Consider the following 22,676-nt stretch of genomic DNA (forward strand, 5'->3'; position numbering starts at 1 on the left):
TTGCCCAAAGAACTGTACCCAGCTCAAACTTGACTGGCAATTGCATCCTATTGAACAACCATCAAGTCCCAAATGTTAGAAGATTTGCTGGACCTGCTCAGGGCCAATGCATTCTGCTCATGTTCAGAGGCACCCGTTTCTTCCTGATTCATACACAAGTTCTATGGCTAAAGACTCAGCCATAGATTTCTTCCCTGTTTATTTTAAATATTTTTTTTCTTTTGCAAGTTTAGCTGCCAGTATTCCTTTATCAAGAAGAGAACAGCACTGGTTCTGGGTGGGGGGGACCGGAACCCTTTCCTCCCCTGCCTTGTTAGAAAAAGCCCCCCTCCAAGTTGTTCTTTCACCCCCTGGGGAAAACTTACAGGTGTCTTTTTTTCTCCAGTGGGAATAAAAGCAGATCAGAAGTTCTTTCCAGCAAGAAAATGGCGCAAGAGGAAAGGGTTAACTGTCTTTCTCTTTTACCTCTCCCCAATCAAAAACATCATTTAAAATAACCGTGAAAGACATAGTAATGTTTAGCCGAGCCGCAGCTGAACTGGGCCTTTCAATGCCTCTTCCTGCATCCCAACTGGTGCAATAATCACAGTTGAGTGCCCACCTCTCAAAGGCTGATTTATGCCTGCTTCCACATGGCAACAAGTCTCACCCACCCAGCAGTTTTCTCCACACACTGCTTGCTTCACCCCTGCCCCAGTAGCTACAATTCTCTCCATCAGCATTGGAGGGCCTTCTCAGGCGTTTAAAAAAACCAGGAACTGCTAGGCCACAGCAATAGCATTATAACACGGCTTTTTTTCAGCTGCAGCGTGGTGGAACGGAGTTACAGCACCTCTTGAAAATGGTCACATGGTTGATGGCTCCGCCCCCGATGTTCAGACAGAGGGGAATTCAGATTGTCCTCCGCGCCGCTCCAGACAGGCATGTGACCATTTTCGCCGAGGGTGATTTAAATTTTAAAAAACTCCCCCCTTGTTCCAGCTGACCCAAAGTGATGTCATTGTGCGGTCCTGGGAGCGTGCGTGCACTTTGCGCACACACACGTGGTACCGGGGCACCACCTCCCGCCAGGAGTTGCCCCCTGTTCTGGCAACCCACTGAGTTCCACCACCTCTTTTCCCAGAAAAAAGCCCTGGTTATAACTATCTATAGCCACCCCTATCTGATGAAGGGAGCTCTGACCCTTGGAAGCTCCTACCCTGGAAATCTAGTTGGTCTTCAAGATGCTACTGGACCCGAATCTTGCTCTGTTGCCACCCCTATTGCGGAAAGGTTGCTCCAATCTGACCAACGCCAGTTTTTTAGATAAAAGCCCCCCAAATGCTCTCCAGCGGTGGGGGGGGGGGGAAACTGGTGGCAACAGGAGCAGAGGGTGAGGCAAGGAAAACGGTGCCAATAGGGGTGGAACCTTCAAAAAACGCACCTGTTGAATGTTAAACATGTTAAAACTGAAATATATATATATTTTTTAAAAATGCACCTGCCCAGCCATATGGCAAGCAAAGACACTTTGATTGTCATCTTTCCAAAATGAGCTTATCAACCCAGGTTTGGGAAAGATAGCAGCAAAGGGGGAAACCTAGAAAGTAGACCCCAGCTTCAGTTTTGATATCAAAAGCTCCACGTGGAAGCAACACTGCCGTGCTATGGGTAGGGGTCATTTCGTAGAAAAAGAGATGCAGGAACTCATTAGCATAACTCATTAGCATATGACATGCCCCTTGCCATCACCGGAAGTGTCATTTGCATAACTGATTTGCATGTGCCACACCCCCTGACCTCACCTGTCCTGGCTGTTTTGGACCCAATCCTGGCCACTCAGGGTCGAAATTGGGCCCAAAATGGCAAAAAGGGGCTGAAAATGGCTGAAAAGGGGCCCAAAATGGTCAGAATTGGGCTGCTGCTGAGCGGGAGAGTGATCTACCACCCGTCAGAGGCCCGATCCTGGCTGTATTCAGACCAATCCTGGCTGTTTTAGGCCCAATTCTGGCCATTTTGGGCCCAATCCAGGCCCCAAATGGCCAAAAATCAGGTGGGCGGGGCCACCTGACATGTGACCTCTTTGAAGAACTATCAGATCTGCATTCCTGTGCATTCCCCCTCAAAATGAGCCCTGGCTACGGGCAAACTGTCAAATGACCATCCGCTCATTTGTTCCGGGACTGAACTGCTGTTAACAAACCATCTCTCTGTTTCCCTTGGAGACTGTTCTTAGAGTCTGGAGGGTCAGTCTCTCACCCAGTTTTTTCTCAAACTTGTTCCATCAGGCTTCTTCTCCATCACAAAATCTTTCCAAAGAGGCGTTTTTAAAAACTAAAGTTCTCTTCTCTCTGGAAACAGCATTCTTATCCTGTATCATGTGAGACCCTACTTTCGCTCTAATTATGCTGGGTTCAGATGACCATTTTTCACAAGATATTCTTGATCAGCTTCCTGATCTTTCGAATGGGCTGTACGTTGGTTTGGCTCTCCAGCCTTCTCTCCATCTTTGCTAACGCAGTAAGTGAACGTACCAATGCACGAGGCAGTTTCCTCCACGCAGGCGACAGGAGTGGATAAAATGAATGCATTCTTTAAAGTGCTTCTTGCTAGAGGGGTGGAAGCAAAGCCAAATATTGAAGACAGAGTCACTGGATCACACAACAACAACAACAACAACAACAACAACAACAACAACAACAACAACAACAAGCCTTATATACCACTCTTCTAGACAGATTAGTGCCCCGCTCTGAGCAGTGAACAAAGTCAGTGTTATTATTATCCCCACAATGCAGCTGGGGAGCTGGGGCTGAGAGGAGGGGCTGACCCAAGGCCACCTGCTGAGCTCATGGCAGGAGTGGAATTCGAACCAGCAGAGCTGGATCACAGCCCAACCACTTAACCATGATGCTACAGGCTGCACATGTGGCATGTTTGCATGTCAGCTGTCAAAGGAGGAGAGAATGGGGTAGCCCCTAAAATGCAGGGCCAATCCAACCTCTGGGTGAACAAAGGTGATTGTCTAGAACACCAGATTTTAAGGGGCATCAGAAAGGGAAGAGAGATCTCCTTTCATCCCACAGTTATCTGCTCAAAAACTACAAAGGAGACCAGAACCGAGTGGAACAAAAGAAAGCTGTCCATACCCCACCTGTAATTTATATGCCTGCTGTCCCTCCCCTTCCCCCAGTATGGATGCTATTGGGGAGCGGAATCCCCCCTCCTAATTTCGCACCAGATCATGGTGTTTTCATGCACATCCTGGGCACCTTTCATCTCTCAGTCTTTATCCTCAAAGGAAATCTGCAGAACACATTTGAAAGACGTTCCTGGAAATTTAAGCCATAGCTACAAAAGACAACTGTAGGAACAGAGATTTGCGGCTCATGAGTCATCACAAGCCCCGGTGGGTCCCGCCGGTCAGCACACGGCTGTATGTGAAAGACAAAACGCTTTATGTTCCAGCTAGTGATGCTCAGACTTTTTGAGCTGTCCCCCGCACTGAATTTCCTCTGCCTCATCCTCCCACCACAAAGTGCCATACGGTTCCACCGTCCTGCATGTGTTAAGATCCTCACGCCCAGTTGCCTGGAAGCCACGTACAAAGCTCTGATCCAAAAGTGGCATAAAAGGGCAATAGAAAAGGAGAATTCCTGGCTGCCCCCTTAAGAGCAATGCACCAGCTCTGCTGTAGTTCCCTTCTTCCCAGGTCAGGCAGAGGGGACGCAGTTCCCCCCACATGTCCTAATGAAATCCAGGAGGGCCCTTTGCCAGGGGGTGCTGGGAGAAGAAGGGTCCCCCATGCCCCGTTCCTTGAGAAGGGAACTTCTGTTCCCCCCTCCTTCATCTGCCCCAAGGACACTGTGTGAACAGGGAACTATTCGCAGAGGTTTAACTTGTTTTATTTTATTCTTATCATTGTGTATTATGGTAAAGAGTCCTGTAGCACCTTTATGACTAACCAAGTTTATTGTAGCATAAGCTTTAGAGAACCACAGCTCTCTTCGTTAGATGTATGACGAGAGAAGAGAGCTGTGGTTCTCAAAAGCTTATGCTACAGTAAAGTTGGTTAGTCTTAAAGGTGCAACAGGACTCTGTACTATTTTGCAACCACAGACTCACCTGGCTAACTCCTCTGGTTCTTATTGTGTATTGTTATCTTTTTAATTTATCGTATTAGAACACTGTGAACCGCCCTCAGCCTGCTGGTGGGGAGGGCGGGTAAAAAGTCTAACAAATTAAATTAATTAATTAAATCATTGGGTTAAGAGGAGGGTGTCTTCTCCCAGCTCATTTTGCTGAATAAAAAAAAAAAAATCCAGACTACTAAGTCTGCACACTCTACACAGCCTCTTGCTCACAACAGGGACAATCAAAGAGACACTCTTACCAACTTTGTAAATAGATAACTTTGTAAACAGGTAATTTTGTAGCACACAGAATCATAGGGTTGGAAGGGATCTCGAGGGTCATCTAGTCCAACCCCCAGCACAATGCAGGACATTTACCATCTCTCCACCCACGCACACCCAGTGCCCCCTGCTCCATGCCCAGAAGATGGCAAAACACTGTCAGGATCCCTGGCCAAACTGGCCTGGGGAAAATTGCTACCTGACCCCAAGGTGGTGATCGACCTTACCCTGGGCATGTAAGAAGGGGCCACAAGAACTAAGCCCTGATGCAACCCTTCCTGCCCTCCCTCTCATGATCTGCCCAGGTTCACATAAGCCAGGAGCTACTGGTCTTGAATCTTGCTCTCCGACTGCAGACCAACATGGAAACCCGCCTGAATCTCTCTTCCCAACTGTTTCTCTCTGGGTGACCCGAGTTCAAATCCCCACTCTGCTATGGGAACTCGGTGACCTTGGGCCAGTCACATGAAATCAGCGAAGTAAACAAAAATACAAGGAGGTCAGAGCTGCTTGCGAAATGCCCAGTTTCCATCCAGATTTGGAACCGGAGTTTAGCTGAAAGTCCCACATTCGTTGGCCAGGGAATCAAACTGCCCGACTTGTTTTTGCATACCGGGGCTGAGGCAGAGGCAAAGCACACCGTTGCAAAACTTGAGCCAAACGATACTGGCTGGATCTGGCTCCCAGCAACTGGATTATACAAGTTAACTTGTTTACCGAGACTCGGCACGTGGCACAGCCCGTTTCCCACAGCTGCAGCCTTCAAACTTCGCAGAGGCAGGCCTCGCCTTTGAGCCAAGGCCCGCTTTGCGTTGTTTTCCTGCCTCTTTGCGGAGTGGCTAGATGCAAAGGAGGGGATTTTTGGCAGGTGCCGTCACGCTGGATGAAATTCTGCTGATGGAATTGCTTTTTATTACAGCACAGAGAAAGGAAAGGAGCTACGATCTTTTGTCTCCTCTGCGCTTCATCTTGTCTTACTCTCTCCTTTGAAAAGAAGCTAAACAAAAAAAGCTGCAGCTTGCGGGGAGACAAGAAATGGTTTCAGTTTTGAAACTGGTACAGATGAGGATTTTTTCCTCCCAAACTGTAACCAAGTTGTGCCCTCCAGATTGCAGAAATCCGTTTCCCTGGAGAAAACGGTAGCTTCAGAGAGCCAACTCTATGGTAAACCATAGATTCCAGGGGAAATCCCTCCCCCAGTGCCCTCCTCCACAGCCATCACCCTCAGATCTCCAGGAACCCTAGGAGGTAATTAGTATTTTAGCTGCTAAGAGGTCAGTTATAATCAGGGCTTTTTTTCTGGGAAAAGGGGTGGTGGAACTCAGTGGTGGAACTCAGGACCGCGCAATGATGTCACTTTAGGTCTGCTGGAACAAGGGGGGAGTTTTTTAAAGTTTAAATTGGCCTCGGCGAAAATGGTCACATGGCCGGTGGCCCCGCCCCCTGATCTCCAGACAGAGGGGGGTTTAGACTGCCCTCCGCGTTGCTCCAGCGGCACAGAGGGCAATCTAAAATCCCCTGTCTGGCGATCAGGGGGTGGGGCCACCGGCCATGTGACCGTTTTCAAGAGGTGCCGGAATACCGTACCACTGTGTTCCAGCTGAAAAAAAGCCCTGGTTATAATCCTGGGAGAACTCCAGTCCACACCTGGAAGTTGCCAACCCTCTTAATCTCCCCCAAACTTTTTCTTTCCAATTGATACTTACATGTTAGCCTCTGGCATGTCTGGCAGAGCAATTCGAAGGTAGGTAATTCCCTAGAAAGACACACAGAGAGGGTGGGATGAGTGCCCTCTTCCCAGCAAGGCACACAAAGCAAGAACCCAAGGATACTGTGGCAGACTCCAAGGGCCATCCCTGCTATGAATTCTGCCCGCTTTGAAATTGCCTATGCTTTGCCCTGGGCCAGGACATTTCACACACATAGTTAGGTTGCTCTGAATTCTCTGCAAGTGATCAACTCTGCCGTCCCCTTGCAGAAGCGTCACATTTCAATGCAGCTTGCACAAGAGAACTTCCAGGTAGATGGGGCCCTGTGGTGCACTCTCTGTCTCTGCTTCCCCAAAGGTACCACTTGAGGGCCAAATCACCTGAAATGGGAGATGCATGTTTTTTAATGCTAACAGCTGCTATTTGTCCACCACCTCCCAGTTGTTTGTGGGGAAAATATATAGGGCTATACACTACCTGTACTATGCTGGCGATTATTAGGAAGGTAATTGAAAACAAATCAGCCAGTATCATAATGCCCCTGCATAAATCAATGGTATGGCCAATTCTGGTCACCACACCTCAAAAAAGAGATTATAGCACTGGGAAAAGTGCAGAAAAGGGCAACTAGAATGATTCAAGGGATGGAACACTTCCCCTAGGAAGAAAGGTTAAAGCGCTTGGGGCTCTTCAGCTTGGAGAAACGACGACTGAGGGGTGACATGATAGAGGTTGACAAGGTTATGCATGGGATAGAGAAGGTAGAGAAAGAAGGATTTTTTCTCCCTTTCTCACAATACAAGGACTCATGGGCACTCAATGAAATTGCTGAGCAGTCGGGTTAGAACGGATAAAAGGAAGTACTTCTTCACCCAAAGAGTGATCAACACATGGAATTCACTGCCTCAGGAGGTGGTGGCAACTTCAAGCATAGACAGCTTCAAGAGGGGATTGGATAACCATATGGAGCAGAGGTCCATCAGTGGCTATTGGCCACAAGGTATAGATGGAACTCTGTCTTGGGCAGTGAAGCTCTGGATTCTTGGTGTCTGGGGGGGGGCAATCAGTGGGAGGGCTTCTAGTGTCCCTTCCCCATTGGCAGACCTCCTGAGGACACCTGGGTTTTTGGCCACTGTGTAACAGTGTTGGACTGGATGGGCCATTGGCCTAATCCAAGATGGCTTCTCTTATGTTCTTATGTTCACTTAACTGGGTAGCCCAGGCGAGCCTGATCTTGTCAGATCTCAGAAGCTAAGCAGGGTCAGCCTTGGTTAGTAATTGGATGGCAGACCTGCAAGGAAGACCCGGGCTGCAGAGGCAGGCGATGGCAAACCACCTCTGGTAGTCTCTTGCCATAAAAACCCCACCAGGGGTTGCCATAAGTGAGCTATGACTTGACAGCATTCTCCACTACCACCGCCACCATATACTACCTGTATGTTTTGTCTGCATGGGGCAGACAGCAGTTGAAAGCCAAGTTGAAAGTTGGGGAAATGGAGTAGAGAATTTCAAAGACCCTGACCCAAGTTTCCACTACTATTGCTTATGGGGCTTTAAAAAACAAAAATCATGGGAACAGATGGTTGTTGTGGGTTTGCCAACAGTTCAGGAGATAAAATATCCAATCCCTTTAGCAGGGGCTTAATGTGCAAAAATGGGCAGTGGTATCTTTTCATGGCTTGGCAGTAAATAACAGCTCATCAATTCTCTATAAAAGGTACGGGGCATTTTTTTTCCTTCCAGGCAGCTGGCATCTCTACATGGGAAATCTAGAACCTGGATCTCCTGTGTCACACAGCTGTACCCATCCGTACCGGAATAAACGGCTGCGGGGATTCATGAATGGAGAGGATGTGAGTGATGTCGTTTCGGCTCAGCTGGTCCAAATCTTTGGCATCTGGAAGAAAGAAGGAAGTAGGAAGAATAAGCCATAGAATGCTTATTGCAGCCATCAGGTACAGACAGGCAACTGCACGCATGCCGACTTGCAATCATTTCCCTTGGCAACAGAACATACCATCGCATATGATAACCATCTTCAAGTACTTGAAGGGCTGTCATATACAGAATGGCACAGAGTTGTTTTCTGCTGTCCCAGAAGGTCGAACCAGAACCAATGGCTTGAAATTAAATCAAAAGCGTTTTCAGCTAAACATTAGGAAGAACTTCCTGACAGTTAGAGCGGTCCCTCAGTGGAACAGGCTTCCTTGGGAGGTGGTGGGCTCTCCTTCTTTGGAGGCTTTTAAGCAGAGGCTCGATGGCCATCAGAGAGCAATGCTGATTCTGTGAACCTGGGCAGATCACGAGAGGGAGGGCAGGAAGGGTTGCATCAGTGCTTAGTTCTTACACCCCCAGGGTAATGCCAATTGCCACTTTGGGGTCAGGAAGCAATTTTCCCCAGGCCAGTTTGGCTAGAGATCCAGAAGATGTTTTGCCATCTTCTGGGCATGGAGCAGAGGTCACTGAGGGGTGTGGCAGGGGGGAGGTAACTGAATTTCCTGCACTGTGCAGAGGGTTGGACTAGATGACCCTGGAGGAGGGTCATATAAGGAGGGTGCACACGAAGTCCGAGCTTCAGGGTTAAATTCCAGCCAAGCAGTTAAGTCTTTTTATTTGCCTTGAAACAAGAGAGAACTGCTTGGGGCAGAGCGAGCCCTAAAGAATGACATCCGTAATAACAGCCTTTTGCATACAATGTAGGAAGCCACTCTCTGCTGCACCAGACTGCTGGTTGTGAAGTGTGCCGGGTGACCTTGGGCTAGTCACTCGCTCATTCTACCTCACCTACTTCGCAAGGTTGTTGTATGGATAAAAAGGGCAAGGGAGAACCGTACACGCTGCCCTGGGTTCCTTGCAGGGACGTCAACCTCAGGGAGGGAGGGCTGAGTTCTCCCAGATGTCAGTTCATCTCCAGATTATGTAACATTGGGACTGTATGGCCTCCCATTCCTGCTGTTCCCCTCCCTAAACTCTGCCTTCAGCAAGCACCACCCCCAAATTCCCAGGAATTTCCCACTCGGAAACTGGCAACCTTAGTCCTTTGAGGAAGGACTAGATAAAAGCATGCTAGATAGGTTGTCAGAGAGTAGAGAAAACCGTGTTCGTGTCTCCACTCCCTCACTTAATGAACGAAGCACAGCGGGTGACCTGGGGCCACCCAGCAAATCTCAGCTTCTCCTACTACACAGGGTGGTTGTGAAGATAAGGGAAGGGAGAACCGTGCATGTCACCCCAAGTTCTGCAGAAGAACGGCAGGATTAAAACGTAGTTGGTGTTGCGCAGGGCAGTTTCCCGGTGGATTGTGCCCTAAGACGGGTCTGCCGGCCCCTCTCAATGGCACTCAAGTGGTATTTCCTGCCTTGGGGGCAGGGGGCGGTTGGCCATTCCTCGCTTTAAGGCAGAGTTGTCTCTGGTGCTGGTTGCGAAACGGTGCTCGGGAGAGCGTCTGTGAGCGCAGCCGTTGCCGCTCCCGAAGGCCCCAGGTGTCTGAGTGCTAATGCATGTAGCAGCCTTGGAGGGCGGCGCACCTCTCGGCAGCCTGGCACATGAGCGGCAACATTAAGACAGGTTGTGTGCTAATGGGAGGTGGTCAATATTTAATGAGACAGGCGCAGGGGAAGCAGCTGGCTGCCGGGGCCGAGGTCGGAGGCCACGCTGCGCCTGCCGCTCATCCCGTGTGTGCAGCCTGCTGTTCTCCACTGCTGAGCGCTCCGAAGGCTTTTGAAACTCAGCCCCCAGGCTGGAGAGGCGTCAGAAATGTAGGAATGGCTGGTGGATGGGCCTGGTGGCTTTCTCTTGGATAACTGGCCCAGAGCGTAGGAGCGGAGTATCTCCAGGGGTATTGCAAAGGCACAAGATCGGCTCTTCAAGATCTCCCGATTCCCAGGACCAGAAAGGCAGCCCAGCTTTGAATTCCCAGTGTTTTCTATACTTTCGTCAGAGGTAGGGTTGCCAACTCTGGATTGGGAAATTCCTGGAGATTTGGAGGTCGTACCCGTGGAGGGGGAAATCTAGGAAGGGAATCGATGGTAGTCGTAGAGTCTGCCATCTGAAGCTGCATTTCCTCCAGAGGAACTGATCTCTGTAGTCTGGAGATCCGTTGTGATTCTGGGAGGACTCCAGGACCCCACTTGGAGCCTGGCAACCCTTCTTTCTGCAACCCGTTGAGTTCAGGACACCTTCCAGAGGGTGCATACAGTTTGTAAGTCTAGCAGAACTCAACATAGGGTTGGAAGGGACCACCAAGGTCATCTAGTCCAACCTCCTGCACAGTCCAGGAAATTCACAACTATCCCTCCACACCTCCAGTGACCCCTGCTCCATGCCCAGAAGATGGCAAAATGCCTCCAGGATCCCTGGCCAAACTGGCCTGGGGGAAATTGCTCCCTGACCCCAAGATGGCAATCGGCCTTACCCTGGGCATGTACGAAGGGGCCACAAGAACTAAGCACTGATGTAGCCCTTCCTGCCCTCCCTCTCACGATCTGCCCAGGTTCACAGAATCAGCATTGCTGTCTGGTGGCTGTTTAGCCTCTACTTAAATACCTCCAAAGAAGGACAGCTCACCACCTCCCGAGGAAGCCTGTTCCACTGAGGGACTGCTCTACCTTTCAGGAAGTTCTTCCTAATGTTTAGCTGAAAACTCTTTGTATTTAATTTCAACCCGTTGGTTCTGGTCTGACCTTCTGGGGCAGCAGAAAACAACTCTGCGCCATCCTCTATATGGCAGCCCTTCAAGTACTTGAAGATGGTTATCGTATCACCTCTCAGTCGTCTCCTCTCCAGGCTAAACATTCCGAGCTCCTTCAACCTTTCCTCCTAGGACTTGGTCTCCAGACCTTCCACCATCTTCGCTGCCGTCCTCTGCACACGTTCCAGCTTGTCTACATCACCCCACACGGCTCAAAAGGGTGATATGCTGGGCAGGAACCCCTGACTGGACTGCACCAGTGGCTCCAGCTTTATTTTTCAGGTAATTTTAAAGCCAAAGGAGGGAATAATAATAATAATAATAATAACATTCGATTTATATACCGCCCTTCAGGACAACTTAATGCCCACTCAGAGCGGTTTACAAAGTGTTATTATTACCCCACAACAATCACCCTGTGAGGTGGGTGGGGCTAAGAGAGCTCAAGAGAACTGTGACTCGCCCAAGGTCACCCAGCTGGCTTTGTGGAGGAGTGGGGAATCAAACCCGGCTCTCCAGATTAGAGTCCCGTGCTCTTAACCACTACACCAAACTGGAAGGATCTTGGCCAGAAGCAAAGGAGGTCTCTGCTACATTTCTGGAGAGGGAGTTTTTCTGGCTCTTCTCCAGCCAGCTGCACTGGCCGAAATCCCCTTTTCTGCAGAACCATCAAAAGAGCAAGAGCTCGCTGCCACCTTCCTTTGCACCTGGCCACCCTAGCGGGAAAAGGAGAGCGACGGGAGGAAGGCAGAGGAGAATTTAAACGGGCTGGTTGGGCTTCAGCGTGAGCCCTGGTCCAACAAGGCTGAAGGGCTGCTGTGCTGGAGTGCAGAGCATTGCAGGGTGATGCGCATGCCATTTTCCAGGAGAGACGGACCTCTGGGACTGAGATATCCTAGTGAATTCCTCTAATACGTTTCTGAGAAAACTTCCACCTCTTTGGCTTAATTGAAAGCCACTGGAGAAGGGAAATTGGAGGGGGGGCGCGCGCACTGGAGTGTTCCTTGTTTGATCCCTGGAGGGTCCGCTACCCACATGCTCCTGGTGTGGCTCAGCAGGTAACAAAGATGTGGTTTGTAGGTATTGGGCAACTGACGGAGCATGGCCAACAGAGACAAACCTCCGTGCAGGACTTCCAGAGATTTCCTCGCCCCTGACTTTCCCTGCACGTCCGGCTGCTTCCATGTACGTGTTTTTAAAATTTGAAGAGGGCAGCATAACATTCTACAGCCGTTCTTAGAGTCCCAGATGGATGGATGCCCAGATTTTATTTCAGACAGAGAGGAAGCAAGTGGCAACACTCCAAGGCTGTTTCTTCCCCCCTTCTGTGACACACGCTTGACATTCTGTCCAAAGCAAACGCTGAGGGCAGCAAATAGTAAACATTGAGCTGGAAATACCTGACCTGCCACTAGGAGGGCTGTATTTAGCAGTCTGCCAGAAACCAAACAGCCCCTGTCCAGATACACCCCAAAAGATAAAAAGTCCAGTAGCACTTTTAAGACGAATAAAATTTATTGTAGCATAAGCTTTCGAGAACCACAGCTCTCTTTGTCAGATGCATCGTCAGCTTTCGAGAACCACAGCTCTCTTTGTCAGATGCATCATCAGCTTTTGAGAAAAGATGCATCTGACAAAGAGAGCTGTGGTTCTCGAAAGCTTATGCTACAATAAAGTTGGTTAGTCTTAAAGGTGCTACTGGACTCTTTACTATTTTGTAACTACAGACGAACACAACTAACTCCTCTGAGTCTATGACCAAAAAAGATGGCAGCTGGGCATTATTAGGAAAGAGACTGAGAATAAAACAGCCAGTGTTGCAATGCCCTTGTACAGACCTATGGTGCGGCCTTATTTGGAACTATGTACAATTCTGGCTGACGGATCTCAAAGAGGATATTGCAGAGCTGGAAAAAATGCATAAAAGGGCAATCAAGACGCTTAAGGGGTTGTTAGATCTTATGCGGACAGGCTCAAGAGTCTGGGACTTCTCAGTTTAGGGGGGAAAAAGATGTCTAAGGAGAAGATTTATAAAATCGTGCACGGGATGGAGAGAAATTGAGTAGAGAGAACTTTTTGTCCCATTATACTAGCAGTGATCAATGAAGTTGATAGGCAATAAATTCGAGAAAGAAAAAATGAAATACTTCTTTACTTAATGAGTAATTAAACTTGGCTCTTACTGCCAGTTGATATGGTGATGGCCACAAGGTTTAAAAGGTGACCTGGAGAGCCCAGGTGAGCCTGATCTGATCAGATCTCAGAAGCTAAGCAGGGTCGGCCTTGGTTAGTAATTGGACGGGAGACCTCCAACAAAGACCAGGGCTGCAGAGGCAGGTGATGGCAAACCACCTCTGGTAGTCTCTTGCCATGAAAACCCCACCGGGAGTCGCTATAAGTCAACTCTGACTTGAGAGCAGGTTTTGCTCTGACCTAGCTAGCCCAGCCCTGATCTGGTTAGCCTAGGAGAGCCTGATCTCATCAGATCACAGAAGCTAAGCAGGGTCGGCCTTGGTTAGTAATTGGACAGGAGGCCTCTAAGGAAGACCAGGGCTGCAGAGGCAGGCAATGGCAAACCACCTCTGGTAGTCTCTTGCCATAAAAACCCTGCCAGGGGTCGCCATAAGTCAGCTATGACTTGAGGGCACTCTCCACCACCAGACAGATTCATGGACTTGCTACAGTGAATCAAGGGAATTAAGGTGGCAAACCTCTGAAACCCCATGAGGGAGGCAACACGAAGGGGAAAGCCTTGACCTCTATACCCTGGTTGTTTGCCCTCTAGGACAGCTGGCTGGCCACTGTGCAACACAGGATGCTGGACTACACGACTGCTGGTCTGATCCAGAAGGGATCTTCTTATGTTTTTACATTATGCTATTTTGTTCAGGTGCCTGACAGGCAGAAAGGCAACAGGGAAAGTCTGCCCTGCCGTGGAAATGCAGCGAGTGGTATTTTCTTCCTGCCCGGCATCTCTTAAAAACGCAGGAGTCCCTCCCAGGTAAAAGGACCTGCAGGCGATACAGGCCTCCCGCCCAGCTCCACTCCAGGTCTGCAGCGTGCATTCACTCACCTACGAAGTTCCCGAGGTAAAGTCCAGGCAGGACCTGCAATATATAACAGCAGAGTCGGTGTGAGCTGCGTTTCTGGTTCAGGAACAGGGCAGCTTAGGCAGGCTGAATTCGTCGGCGGCTGGCCTCTCCCCGCCTCACATCATCGCCTCCCGGCCCTGCACAAATGCCGCCATGCCTCCCACTGGCTGCCTGTCCTGAGAATCCAGTTTTTCTTTTCATTTAGCGTTTAACCTTTCCCTTCCCATGAAGCCAGCAGTTGCATACAGAAGGAGGAAAAAGCAACTTGAAAAGACTTATTTACTTCTGTCATTTATACCCTGACTCGCTCCCCAAGGGGACTCTTAACATCCTTCCCCTCTCCTCCTTTTTATCCTCTCAACAGCCCTGTGAGGTAGTTTAGGCTGAGAATATGCGACTGGCTCGAGGTCACCCAGTGAGCTTCCATGGCAGAGGGGGGGATTCGAACCTGGGCCTCCCAGATTCTAGTCTGACACCCTATTCAAGAGACTTTTTTTTCTCCTCTGGATGAAGTCAACCGTAGAGCTATCTCAGGGAAAAATCACAGAGCAAGATGGACCTCTCCCGTCATGCATCTATCTAATCCCCTTTTTGGGATAGATAGGGCTGGGATGGGACAGCCACTCGACCGTGTACGATGCTGGGCTCTGGATACTCCACTTGAGACCAGTCCACCGCATCTGAGCGCAGTGGTTGTGTGACTCTTATATCTCCGACCTCTAGGGTGAAAAGGCGCCTGGCCTCCGCTGGACACATCCAAAGATGTGCTGAAATGCAGGAGAGGGCAGAGCGGGGCTTGCTCTCGGGGAAGAGTGTGGGAGATTCCCCTTTCGAGTTTCCTGCATGACGTTTTGGGCGTTGCAGCCAAAGCATGTACTCCCAGGCAAAGTTCGCCTTCCCTTTGCGCTCTTCCGAGAGAGCCTCGTATTCGATAAGCTCTCTGCTTCTTTGGACCGACTCTCCCTTCTGAGCCGTTTCTCATCCTTGCTGGAACTCCACCGTCCCTGTGCTAACGTTTCTGTTTTGTGGCAGTCCACAACTGCGTAAAGCTACAATGCTCAATTCAAGCATGCTTATTAGCACATAATACTTCAATTTAACAGGTGAAATCACAACTAGTCCACAGATTGCAACTTTTAGATTTGCTGCTCTGATTTAATGCTCATAAACTCTTCAGTTACTTTTGCTGTTTTGAGTAAGTATACAGATTTATGCTTTAAGCCAAATACAGTTTTGACATTGGAATTAACAAAATACCAAGAGGCCAAGCGGCTTGATACAAAGCCAGCGTTGTGGAGTGCTTTGGGTGCACTTTCTGAGCCCATTCGTGGGGAGGGCGGAGTATAAATAAAATAAAATAAAATAAAATAGAATAAAATAAAATAAAATAAAATAAAATAACACCCACTTCCCTTGCCACCTGCTTACAAAACATTCTCATGTGCTGGGCCGTGACACGAAACACATAAACAGCACCCCAGGAGTTGGCTTCCCTCTTCCCCCCATTTCTTAAGCCCTCCCTATGCTGTCCCTCTTTTAAAATGTGTATGTACAGCTTTCTACTTATATCACAAGTCCTGTCGAGAGTGCACAGTTTGCACAAGAAAAAAAGACACTGAGAGCTACCTACATGATAAACCTGCATTGTTTGATACCAGTTTAACATCCTGACTTTCTCCAAAGAACTGAGCAAGGGGAGGGGGGGGTCATCATTTGGTGAAAGCACTGAGAATGCTTTGCTTGGTTCAGCAGCGTCGCATAGGCAGCAGAGCCATTCCCACGGTTTCTTGGTGAAAAGGAATTACTATTAAGCCCATTGGTTGTGTTGACATATTCCAAATCCTGGCAGAACAGAGGGGGTGATATTGAGTGGGCTGCCTGATTCGAGGAGCCAGGGCACTGCCTGCTCTAGGTGGGGTCCTTCGTCCCCCGTCCAGGCAGGTCCCTGGCTAGGCAGTGCTCCTTAAGTCCGCCTTGCTATGAGATTCCCAGATAATGGCTGTGACTAGGAGCGCAACTGGTGAGCTAGCTGTAGCCTTTCCTTTCTAGCCAAAGCCTCGCTGCATCTGTGCGGGGTACGGCGCCAAGTGCAAACTTAACACGCCCTCGTGAATGAGTTGGGAGGGCCAGCAAGAGGTACGCGGAAGGACTGTGCAAGGAACAACCGTGCATAGACTCAACCATCTCTTTCTACGAGAGAGGTTAGCTACCCGTTCACGAGAGTAGGGGCAGGCTGGCTGTTTAACTTATTAGGAAAGTTCCCAGCGGGCCGCTGCCCTGGAAGCTGCGGGCAATCAGGTGCCCACCAAGCCCAGCCCCAGCCTTGGATCCAGCCAACAGGTATCGGCTTGCCCATCACCTCGTCCCATGATGGCTGGGTCTGAGCGGAGTGGACGCGATGCGTGAGCCCGACATCATCGCTGCGTCGAGGCAGTAAGGCCTGGAGAGGTACCTTGCTTTGTCTTGCTGTTGGATTGTTTTGAGAGCCAGTCCCCACCCCACCCCCACCCTGCATACAAATGACTCCTCCCCAGATGAATGTTGTGTCCCTAAGTATCCACCGAGGGAGCGAGGAAACCCTGGCACCTTCTGCCACCAAGTCTCCAGCACAGCAGGATGGCTGAAGTATATTAACAGAAAAGAGCAAGAGTCCAGTAGCACCTAGAAGACTAACAAAAATTGGTGGTGGGGTATGAGCTTTCGTGAGCCACAGCTCACTTCTTCAGATACTTCTTCAGATACTCACAAAAGCTCACACTCTACCACAAATTTTAAAGAGTCCAGTAGCACCTTTAAGACTAACCAACTTTCTTGCAGCTTAAGCTTTCGAGAGCCACAGCTCTCTTCGTCAGATGCATCTGATGAAGAGAGCTGTGGTTCTCGAAAGCTTATGCTACAATTAAGTTGGTTAGTCTTAAAGGTGCTACTGGACTCTTTACTGTTCTGCTCCTACAGACTAACGTGGCTGACTCCTCTGGATCCACTACCACAAATTTCGTTAAGTCTTCCAGGTGCTACTGGACTCTTGCTCTTTTCTACTGCTACAAACAGACTGACAGGGCTAACCACCTTGAAGTACATTAAGGGGCTGAACAGGCAGTTTGTGGTCTCAAACTTTGGGCAGTTTGGCCGAGGAACGTTCAGGTCTTGAAATAAAGTTCTCCGACCATGCACCCACTACTAACTGCCTGGACTGAGAGGAATAAAGTCTTCTTTGCCGTACCTTGTTCATGCCATTGCCCATGGTCCGAAGCTAACGCAGGCAGCTGTAGCCGAGAGGAGGTGTCCTTGTGCGCAGTTCTCCTTCACGGTGCCCAACAACCCAGTGAGATTTACGCCTCTAGGCCCAGCACCGTCCGTCTGTCACCACCTTCTTCCTCTTTAGACTGGTGCTCCCCAAGGTCCCGTGGCAGCAGCTGAGCACCAAAGGGGAAGCTGTCAATCTTCCCAGCGGGCCACTGCCCGGCTTCTCCTCCTCTGGAAAAAAAAAGGTGCTTTCCTCCAAGATGGCCAAGAAACTACTCTAGAAAGTGCTTTCCCCTTGGTTGCTCTCCGATCTTGGCACGCTGACGAGCAGAGGAAAAACCCCACCTCTTTTGCAATTGTGTGGGTGTGTCAAGGGCAGGCGGTACTGCTCCACAAGTCAAAACACACAAAGCTCCTGTGTGCAGAGAACAACAAAGCCTTTTGTCATCTCGGCTCTCTGACAAGCAGAGGCAGTGAAGGCGTGACGTTGGCGCTGCCTTCTTGACTCCCAGGGCATCCCTGAACTTTAGGACAATCTGTCCCACCGTGCGCAGGCCTCTCTGGCTCCGTGTGGCCCCCCTTTGGTGCTAAAAATCTGTGTGATTCATCCAAGCAAGTGTGCAGCGTGTACGAGCTTTTTTTTCTCCTCTGCCAGGGGAATGTACGAGCAAAGGACTGCTGCAGATCTGGTTACCTCCTCGGGTGTCACACGGCAAAAATAGAATCTGCAAGCACGCACGAGGCCACCTGGGATGGGAGCTGGACACCTTCACAGCGATTGGCCTTTAGTATCCAGGTAACAGCAGTATGAGTAGCCAGGGTGGCCCCCCCATACTGATGAAGCACGTTGGGGGGGCGGGGTGCAACCTCAGGGCCAGAAGGAGTTCCCAATGCCAGGCTAGGGAACTCCTGCAGAGTCGGGGGTGGAGTTTGGAAAGGGAAGGAATCTCAGCAGAGATACGGTGCCGTTGAGGGTGAATCTGCTACTGCTGTCTCTGTGGTTAGGAGAGCAGTTGAAAGTTTGGGAGAACGCCAGGCACCACCTAGAGGTTGGCAATGCTAGCCAGACTGCCCACACGTGAACTGCTCACTGCAGAGGCTGGGCTTGCGCTCAAACGTGATGATTTCTCGCTGGCCCAAGGCAGAAAGCCAAAAGGAAAGAGCCAGTCTTCCCCTTTCCCCTCCCACTATTTCATTTCAGTGGGGCTTGGACAGGATGACGTCTGGATCACTTAACCTGCCTGGGTCAGACGCGCCAGCCTCCTGCTCGGCCACCCTGAACGGCACCAGGGCTGCCGACTTTTCAAGGAATTGGAAGTCGCTCACATGTATTAAACATAAGCCAAGATTAATGGCAGCAAATACACCTAAACGACATAAATAAAATAAATATAAATTGCCACGCTCTGAAAAGTTTCACTGGCTGATTTCTGTACATCAAGTGTGGTTAAAGGCGCAACACAAGAGCAGGCCAGGCTGCTTTTTCTAAACGGTTGGCAACCTTACATGGCACTCAATATTTGCCACACTCACCTCCTGGTAGGGCCGCCTCTGGGTTTTAAAAAAAATATATATACTTTGACTCTTTTATTTGGCATAGCTGACCTCAGAGGCGAGTCAGATCCAGAGGAGACCCGCAAGTTTTATCGCCAGCTGCTACTGCCCTCCTGGGATTAGGGCGAAGAGTTTCTAGCCACAGAGCCAGTGCCGGACTTGCTGACCCGGGGTTCCTTCCACTGACTGGGGAAGTGCCCGACAGGCCGACGGCTGCCCTGAGCAAGCGGAACCGATCTCGATGGTGTTACCAGCCCTGCTGGGCCAGCTGCCTCACAGTCAGACTGTAGCAGCAACAACAGGTGTATGCTTGTCATGCCAACACAATGAAACAGGACAAGAAAAAGGGCAACTCTGGCCTAGATCCAAGCCAAGCGACTCCAGCTTGTCCCTGGCCCATTTGAACATGCCAATCCGCCCTCACAGAGACCGCCAAGCAGCGGCACCTCCCCTTTTAGGAATGAAGCGGCACACCTTTTTATCCAGCCACATCCCCTTCTCAAGCCAAGCGCCACCAGAAGGCAACAGGGCGAAGCGGCAGCAGGTCTCCGCTCTAACCGCTCTGGATGTGTCTCACAGCCCTGGCATTTACTGGGGCGCCTCCCTGAGTGATTGTCTCACCAGGTAGACGGCAGTTTCTTCAAGCACCCTCGATGCCAGTCCCCCCTGCTTTCTGGCTACTGGATCCTGCAGCGGCTGCTTCTTTCTTGCCCTGTCTCTGCTGGATTAGCTTGCAGCTCCCTTTTCTCTGAGCAAATCTACCCTCCATCCACTTCAGTTCCTCTGCCCAGTATAGTCTACTCAGTGAGAGCCCCTACTTTGAATCTGGCCTCTGCAATCAACACCGATCAGGAACCGAAAGGCTGAGCGACAAAAAAATAAAATAAGATGCAACTCTTCTTTACACAGCGCACAGAATCTGTCTCTGCCGTCAACATAGTCTGGTAATGCCATTCTCTCCATCTCTGTCTCCCGTCTGCAATCATACTGGCCTACCTTACAGGGAAGTTTTAAGGGCATACTGAGCCACGGGATCTGACATCCTTCCAGGTTACTATGCAGTCTTCCTCTCATACAGCAACAACATTTGATTTATCAACTGCCCTTCAGGACAACTTAATGCCCACTCAGAGTGGTCTACAAACTATGTCATTATTATCCCCACAACAAAACACCCTGTGAGGTGGGTGGGGCTGAGAGAGCTCTGAGAGAGCTGTGACTGCCCTAAGGTCACCCAGCTGGCTTCAAGCGGAGGAGTGGGGAATCAAACCCGGCTCTCCAGATTAGAGTCCCGCTCTCTTAACCGCTACACCAAACTGGCTCTCACATGTATCTCAACACATGTACAACACATTATCTCAACCTTCTTCCACAGCAGACAGGATTAGTACACATCTGGGTTTTTTTTTTTCCTGACAACATCCCTGTCGGGAAGGTTGGGTTGAGTGATCAGTGACCTGCCCGAGGTTGCTCCACGCTCAAGCTCCATGGCTGGTAAGCAAAAATAATATTAAAACTGCCAGAGATGACATCTGCACAATTTGAGCCTCAGCAGAATATCTGTGTAGCTTCTTGAGAAGAGCGGAGTTGTTTCCTTCACAAGGTCAAACTTACAGAGCCTCGACTGGAACCAGGGCCTTTTCGGTCCTGGCTCCCACCTGGTGGAACGCTCTGTCTGCTGAAATCAGGGCTCGGCAGGACCTGCAAGACAGAGTTGTTCCGCCAGGCATATGGCTGAGGCTGGGCCTCCGCCAGCCTGGAAAAAAGGGGTGTATAAAATCTTAATCCTCCCTGTGAAGGCCATCCTGTTTTAAATGTGTATTAATACACTGTTGTTTTAATGTAGATGTTTATTGTATTTTAATATGTTGTTATCCACCCTGAGCCCGCTCGCGGGGAGGGCGGAATAGAAATTTGAAATAAATAAAATAAAAATAAATATTGCAATCCTAAACAGAGTTACTCCAGTATAAGCACAGGGAAATCTCCCTAGAAGCTAAAATGACAAAACTGAGGCTATCGTACTTTGCTCCCATCATGAGAAGATTCTCCGGAAAAGTCAATAATGCTAGGAAAAGTGGAAGGCAGCAGGAAAAGAGGAAGACCCAAAAGGAGATGGCTGGACTCAACAAAAGGAGCCACGTCCTCCAGTTTGCAGGATCTGTTAATGGTAGGATGTTTTGGAGGTCATTCATTCATAGGGTCGCCATAGGTCAGAGGCGACTTGACGTAACTTTGTTTAGTTTAGTAACTTTTCTTAGGCTTGCAGTGTAAACTGCAAATGGCAGAGAGCTAAAAACCTAACAGGTGGCATGGTAGGATTTTCTTGCCGTGCACAAAACCAATCTCAAATTGCAGCTGTGTGCCTCTCACGACCCCCCAAAAATGTTGTCTGATGCACGCCCACTCTGCTGTTGCGTTCCCAGAATGTGTTCCTGAAGTCAGCATTCCGATCTGATGTGGAGAAGAGCTGTTGCAAGCGAGAATCGGGGCCGCATCAAAGGGAGAGGAGGAAGAGGGCCCTGACGCGAGCGCTCGGGAGTGGCTGGGGAGAAATTGGGAAGGGGGCAATGTGAAGGAAAACTGGAGGCTTGGAACTGAATGGGAATCCTTCTCTCTTTATGTTCCACCTGCTCCTGCCCTGAAATCTGTCAGTTACTGGCAGTTGCAGCAGCACAGCCGTGGGAGTCCGCTGCGGCAAAGCCAAAAAAGAGTCGTGTGGCACTTTCAGGACTGACAAGTTTTTGGAAACAGGAGCACCCCCCCCCCACCATTGCCCAAGACTTCCTTTTGTTTTTGCAGAGCATTACCAGAATCCATTTCCAGCCGATCAGGAACTCAGCCATTCTGCCATGAGAATGGGAATATTAATAGTTAGTTTATTATTTGATGTATTTATATACTGCAACTCTAAAATACGCAAACATAATCCCAACAGGCAGCTTGTGCGTGGAGGTTCAGCAGCGCCACCAACTTTACTCACTGTTGAGTCTATGAGAGAGAAAGCAATACTTGATGGGGGGCAATGTGGTGCCAGAAATGGTGTCTCAGATCTGGGTTCAAATCCCAACCTGCCATGAAGCGCAATGGGGGATCTTGTGCCCACAGTCATCTTCTCTAATCCAAACTGACCTACCTCACAGAGTTGTTGTGAGGATAAAATAGCGAAGGGGATAACCACAAACACCACTCAGCTCCTTTGAGGAAGTGCAGGATCAAAACTGTACTATATGGCAGGGGAGGAGTAGGGTTGGACCTGGGAGGTCGCCCAGCATTACAACTGATCTCTAGAGGACAGACAACAACTCCTCTGGAGAAAGTAGTTGCATTGGACTCTATAGCACTATACCCCACTGAGTTGCCACCCTCCCCAGACTTCACCCCCAAATCTCCTCCAAATTCACAACCCAAAGTTGTGTTCCTCTATAGGGAATATTTATTTATAGTCCACCTTTCTCCCTGATACTCAAGGTGGATTACATAAGACAAATCCTATTGCATATCCAATAAACAATGCAATAGGATTTGGAATGCGGAAAACTTGGAAGACTAGCAGAAATCTGATCCAGAGCTAAAGCAATGCTGAACCACCCATAAGTAATTAAACATGAGGTATTAATTAAACAATGCAGAAAATTACACAGTAGGAGCATACATTACAGCAACAGGCAGTGTTCAGTAGTATATACAGCCTCTACCCCTTTACTAAAGCAGCTTTCTGAAACATTTCCTTCCAGCATAGCCCTCTTACCTGTGCAAAAAAAGCCCTCCTGAATAATTGCACAATTGTGCAAAGAGTGAGAGAAAAAAATCCTGCCTAACTTCATCACCCAGGCCAATCTATTAGGGCCTCGGCAGAGAATGCGCATGCGCGGTCAGCTGTGCAGGCACTTTATCGTGGCAGGCAGAATCTGCGCATGCTCGGATCCCCGCACACTTCCTCGGCCTGGCGCCTAAACCAAACCCGGAGGCCGAGCCGAGCGACAGGCAG

General features: G+C 49.5%; 1 protein-coding gene and 1 long non-coding RNA gene across 2 annotated transcripts in view; one reads left to right on the top strand and one right to left on the bottom strand.

Moving 5' to 3' along the window:
* DUSP15 (dual specificity phosphatase 15) overlaps positions 1-22,518 on the bottom strand; it is a 28,022-nt gene extending 5,504 nt beyond the window's left edge. The window contains exons 1-6 of the mRNA XM_054980249.1: positions 22,437-22,518; positions 17,109-17,362; positions 13,867-13,900; positions 7,918-8,000; positions 6,101-6,150; positions 2,514-2,588 (exon numbers count right to left, since the gene is read on the bottom strand). Of these exons, the coding sequence (XP_054836224.1) occupies positions 2,514-2,588; positions 6,101-6,150; positions 7,918-8,000; positions 13,867-13,900; positions 17,109-17,129 (263 nt within the window). The 5' untranslated portion in view covers positions 17,130-17,362; positions 22,437-22,518. The remainder of the gene's footprint in view (positions 1-2,513; positions 2,589-6,100; positions 6,151-7,917; positions 8,001-13,866; positions 13,901-17,108; positions 17,363-22,436) is intronic.
* On the top strand, positions 15,969-18,521 carry LOC129330234 (uncharacterized). The gene is made up of 3 exons (XR_008597054.1): positions 15,969-16,333; positions 17,787-17,927; positions 18,333-18,521. It is a non-coding gene; the product is annotated as an uncharacterized LOC129330234 (long non-coding RNA).
* Positions 22,519-22,676: the final 158 nt, after the last annotated feature.

The sequence above is a fragment of the Eublepharis macularius genome, chromosome 5, assembly GCF_028583425.1.
Source record: "Eublepharis macularius isolate TG4126 chromosome 5, MPM_Emac_v1.0, whole genome shotgun sequence".
NCBI classification, from domain to species: Eukaryota; Metazoa; Chordata; class Lepidosauria; order Squamata; family Eublepharidae; genus Eublepharis; species Eublepharis macularius.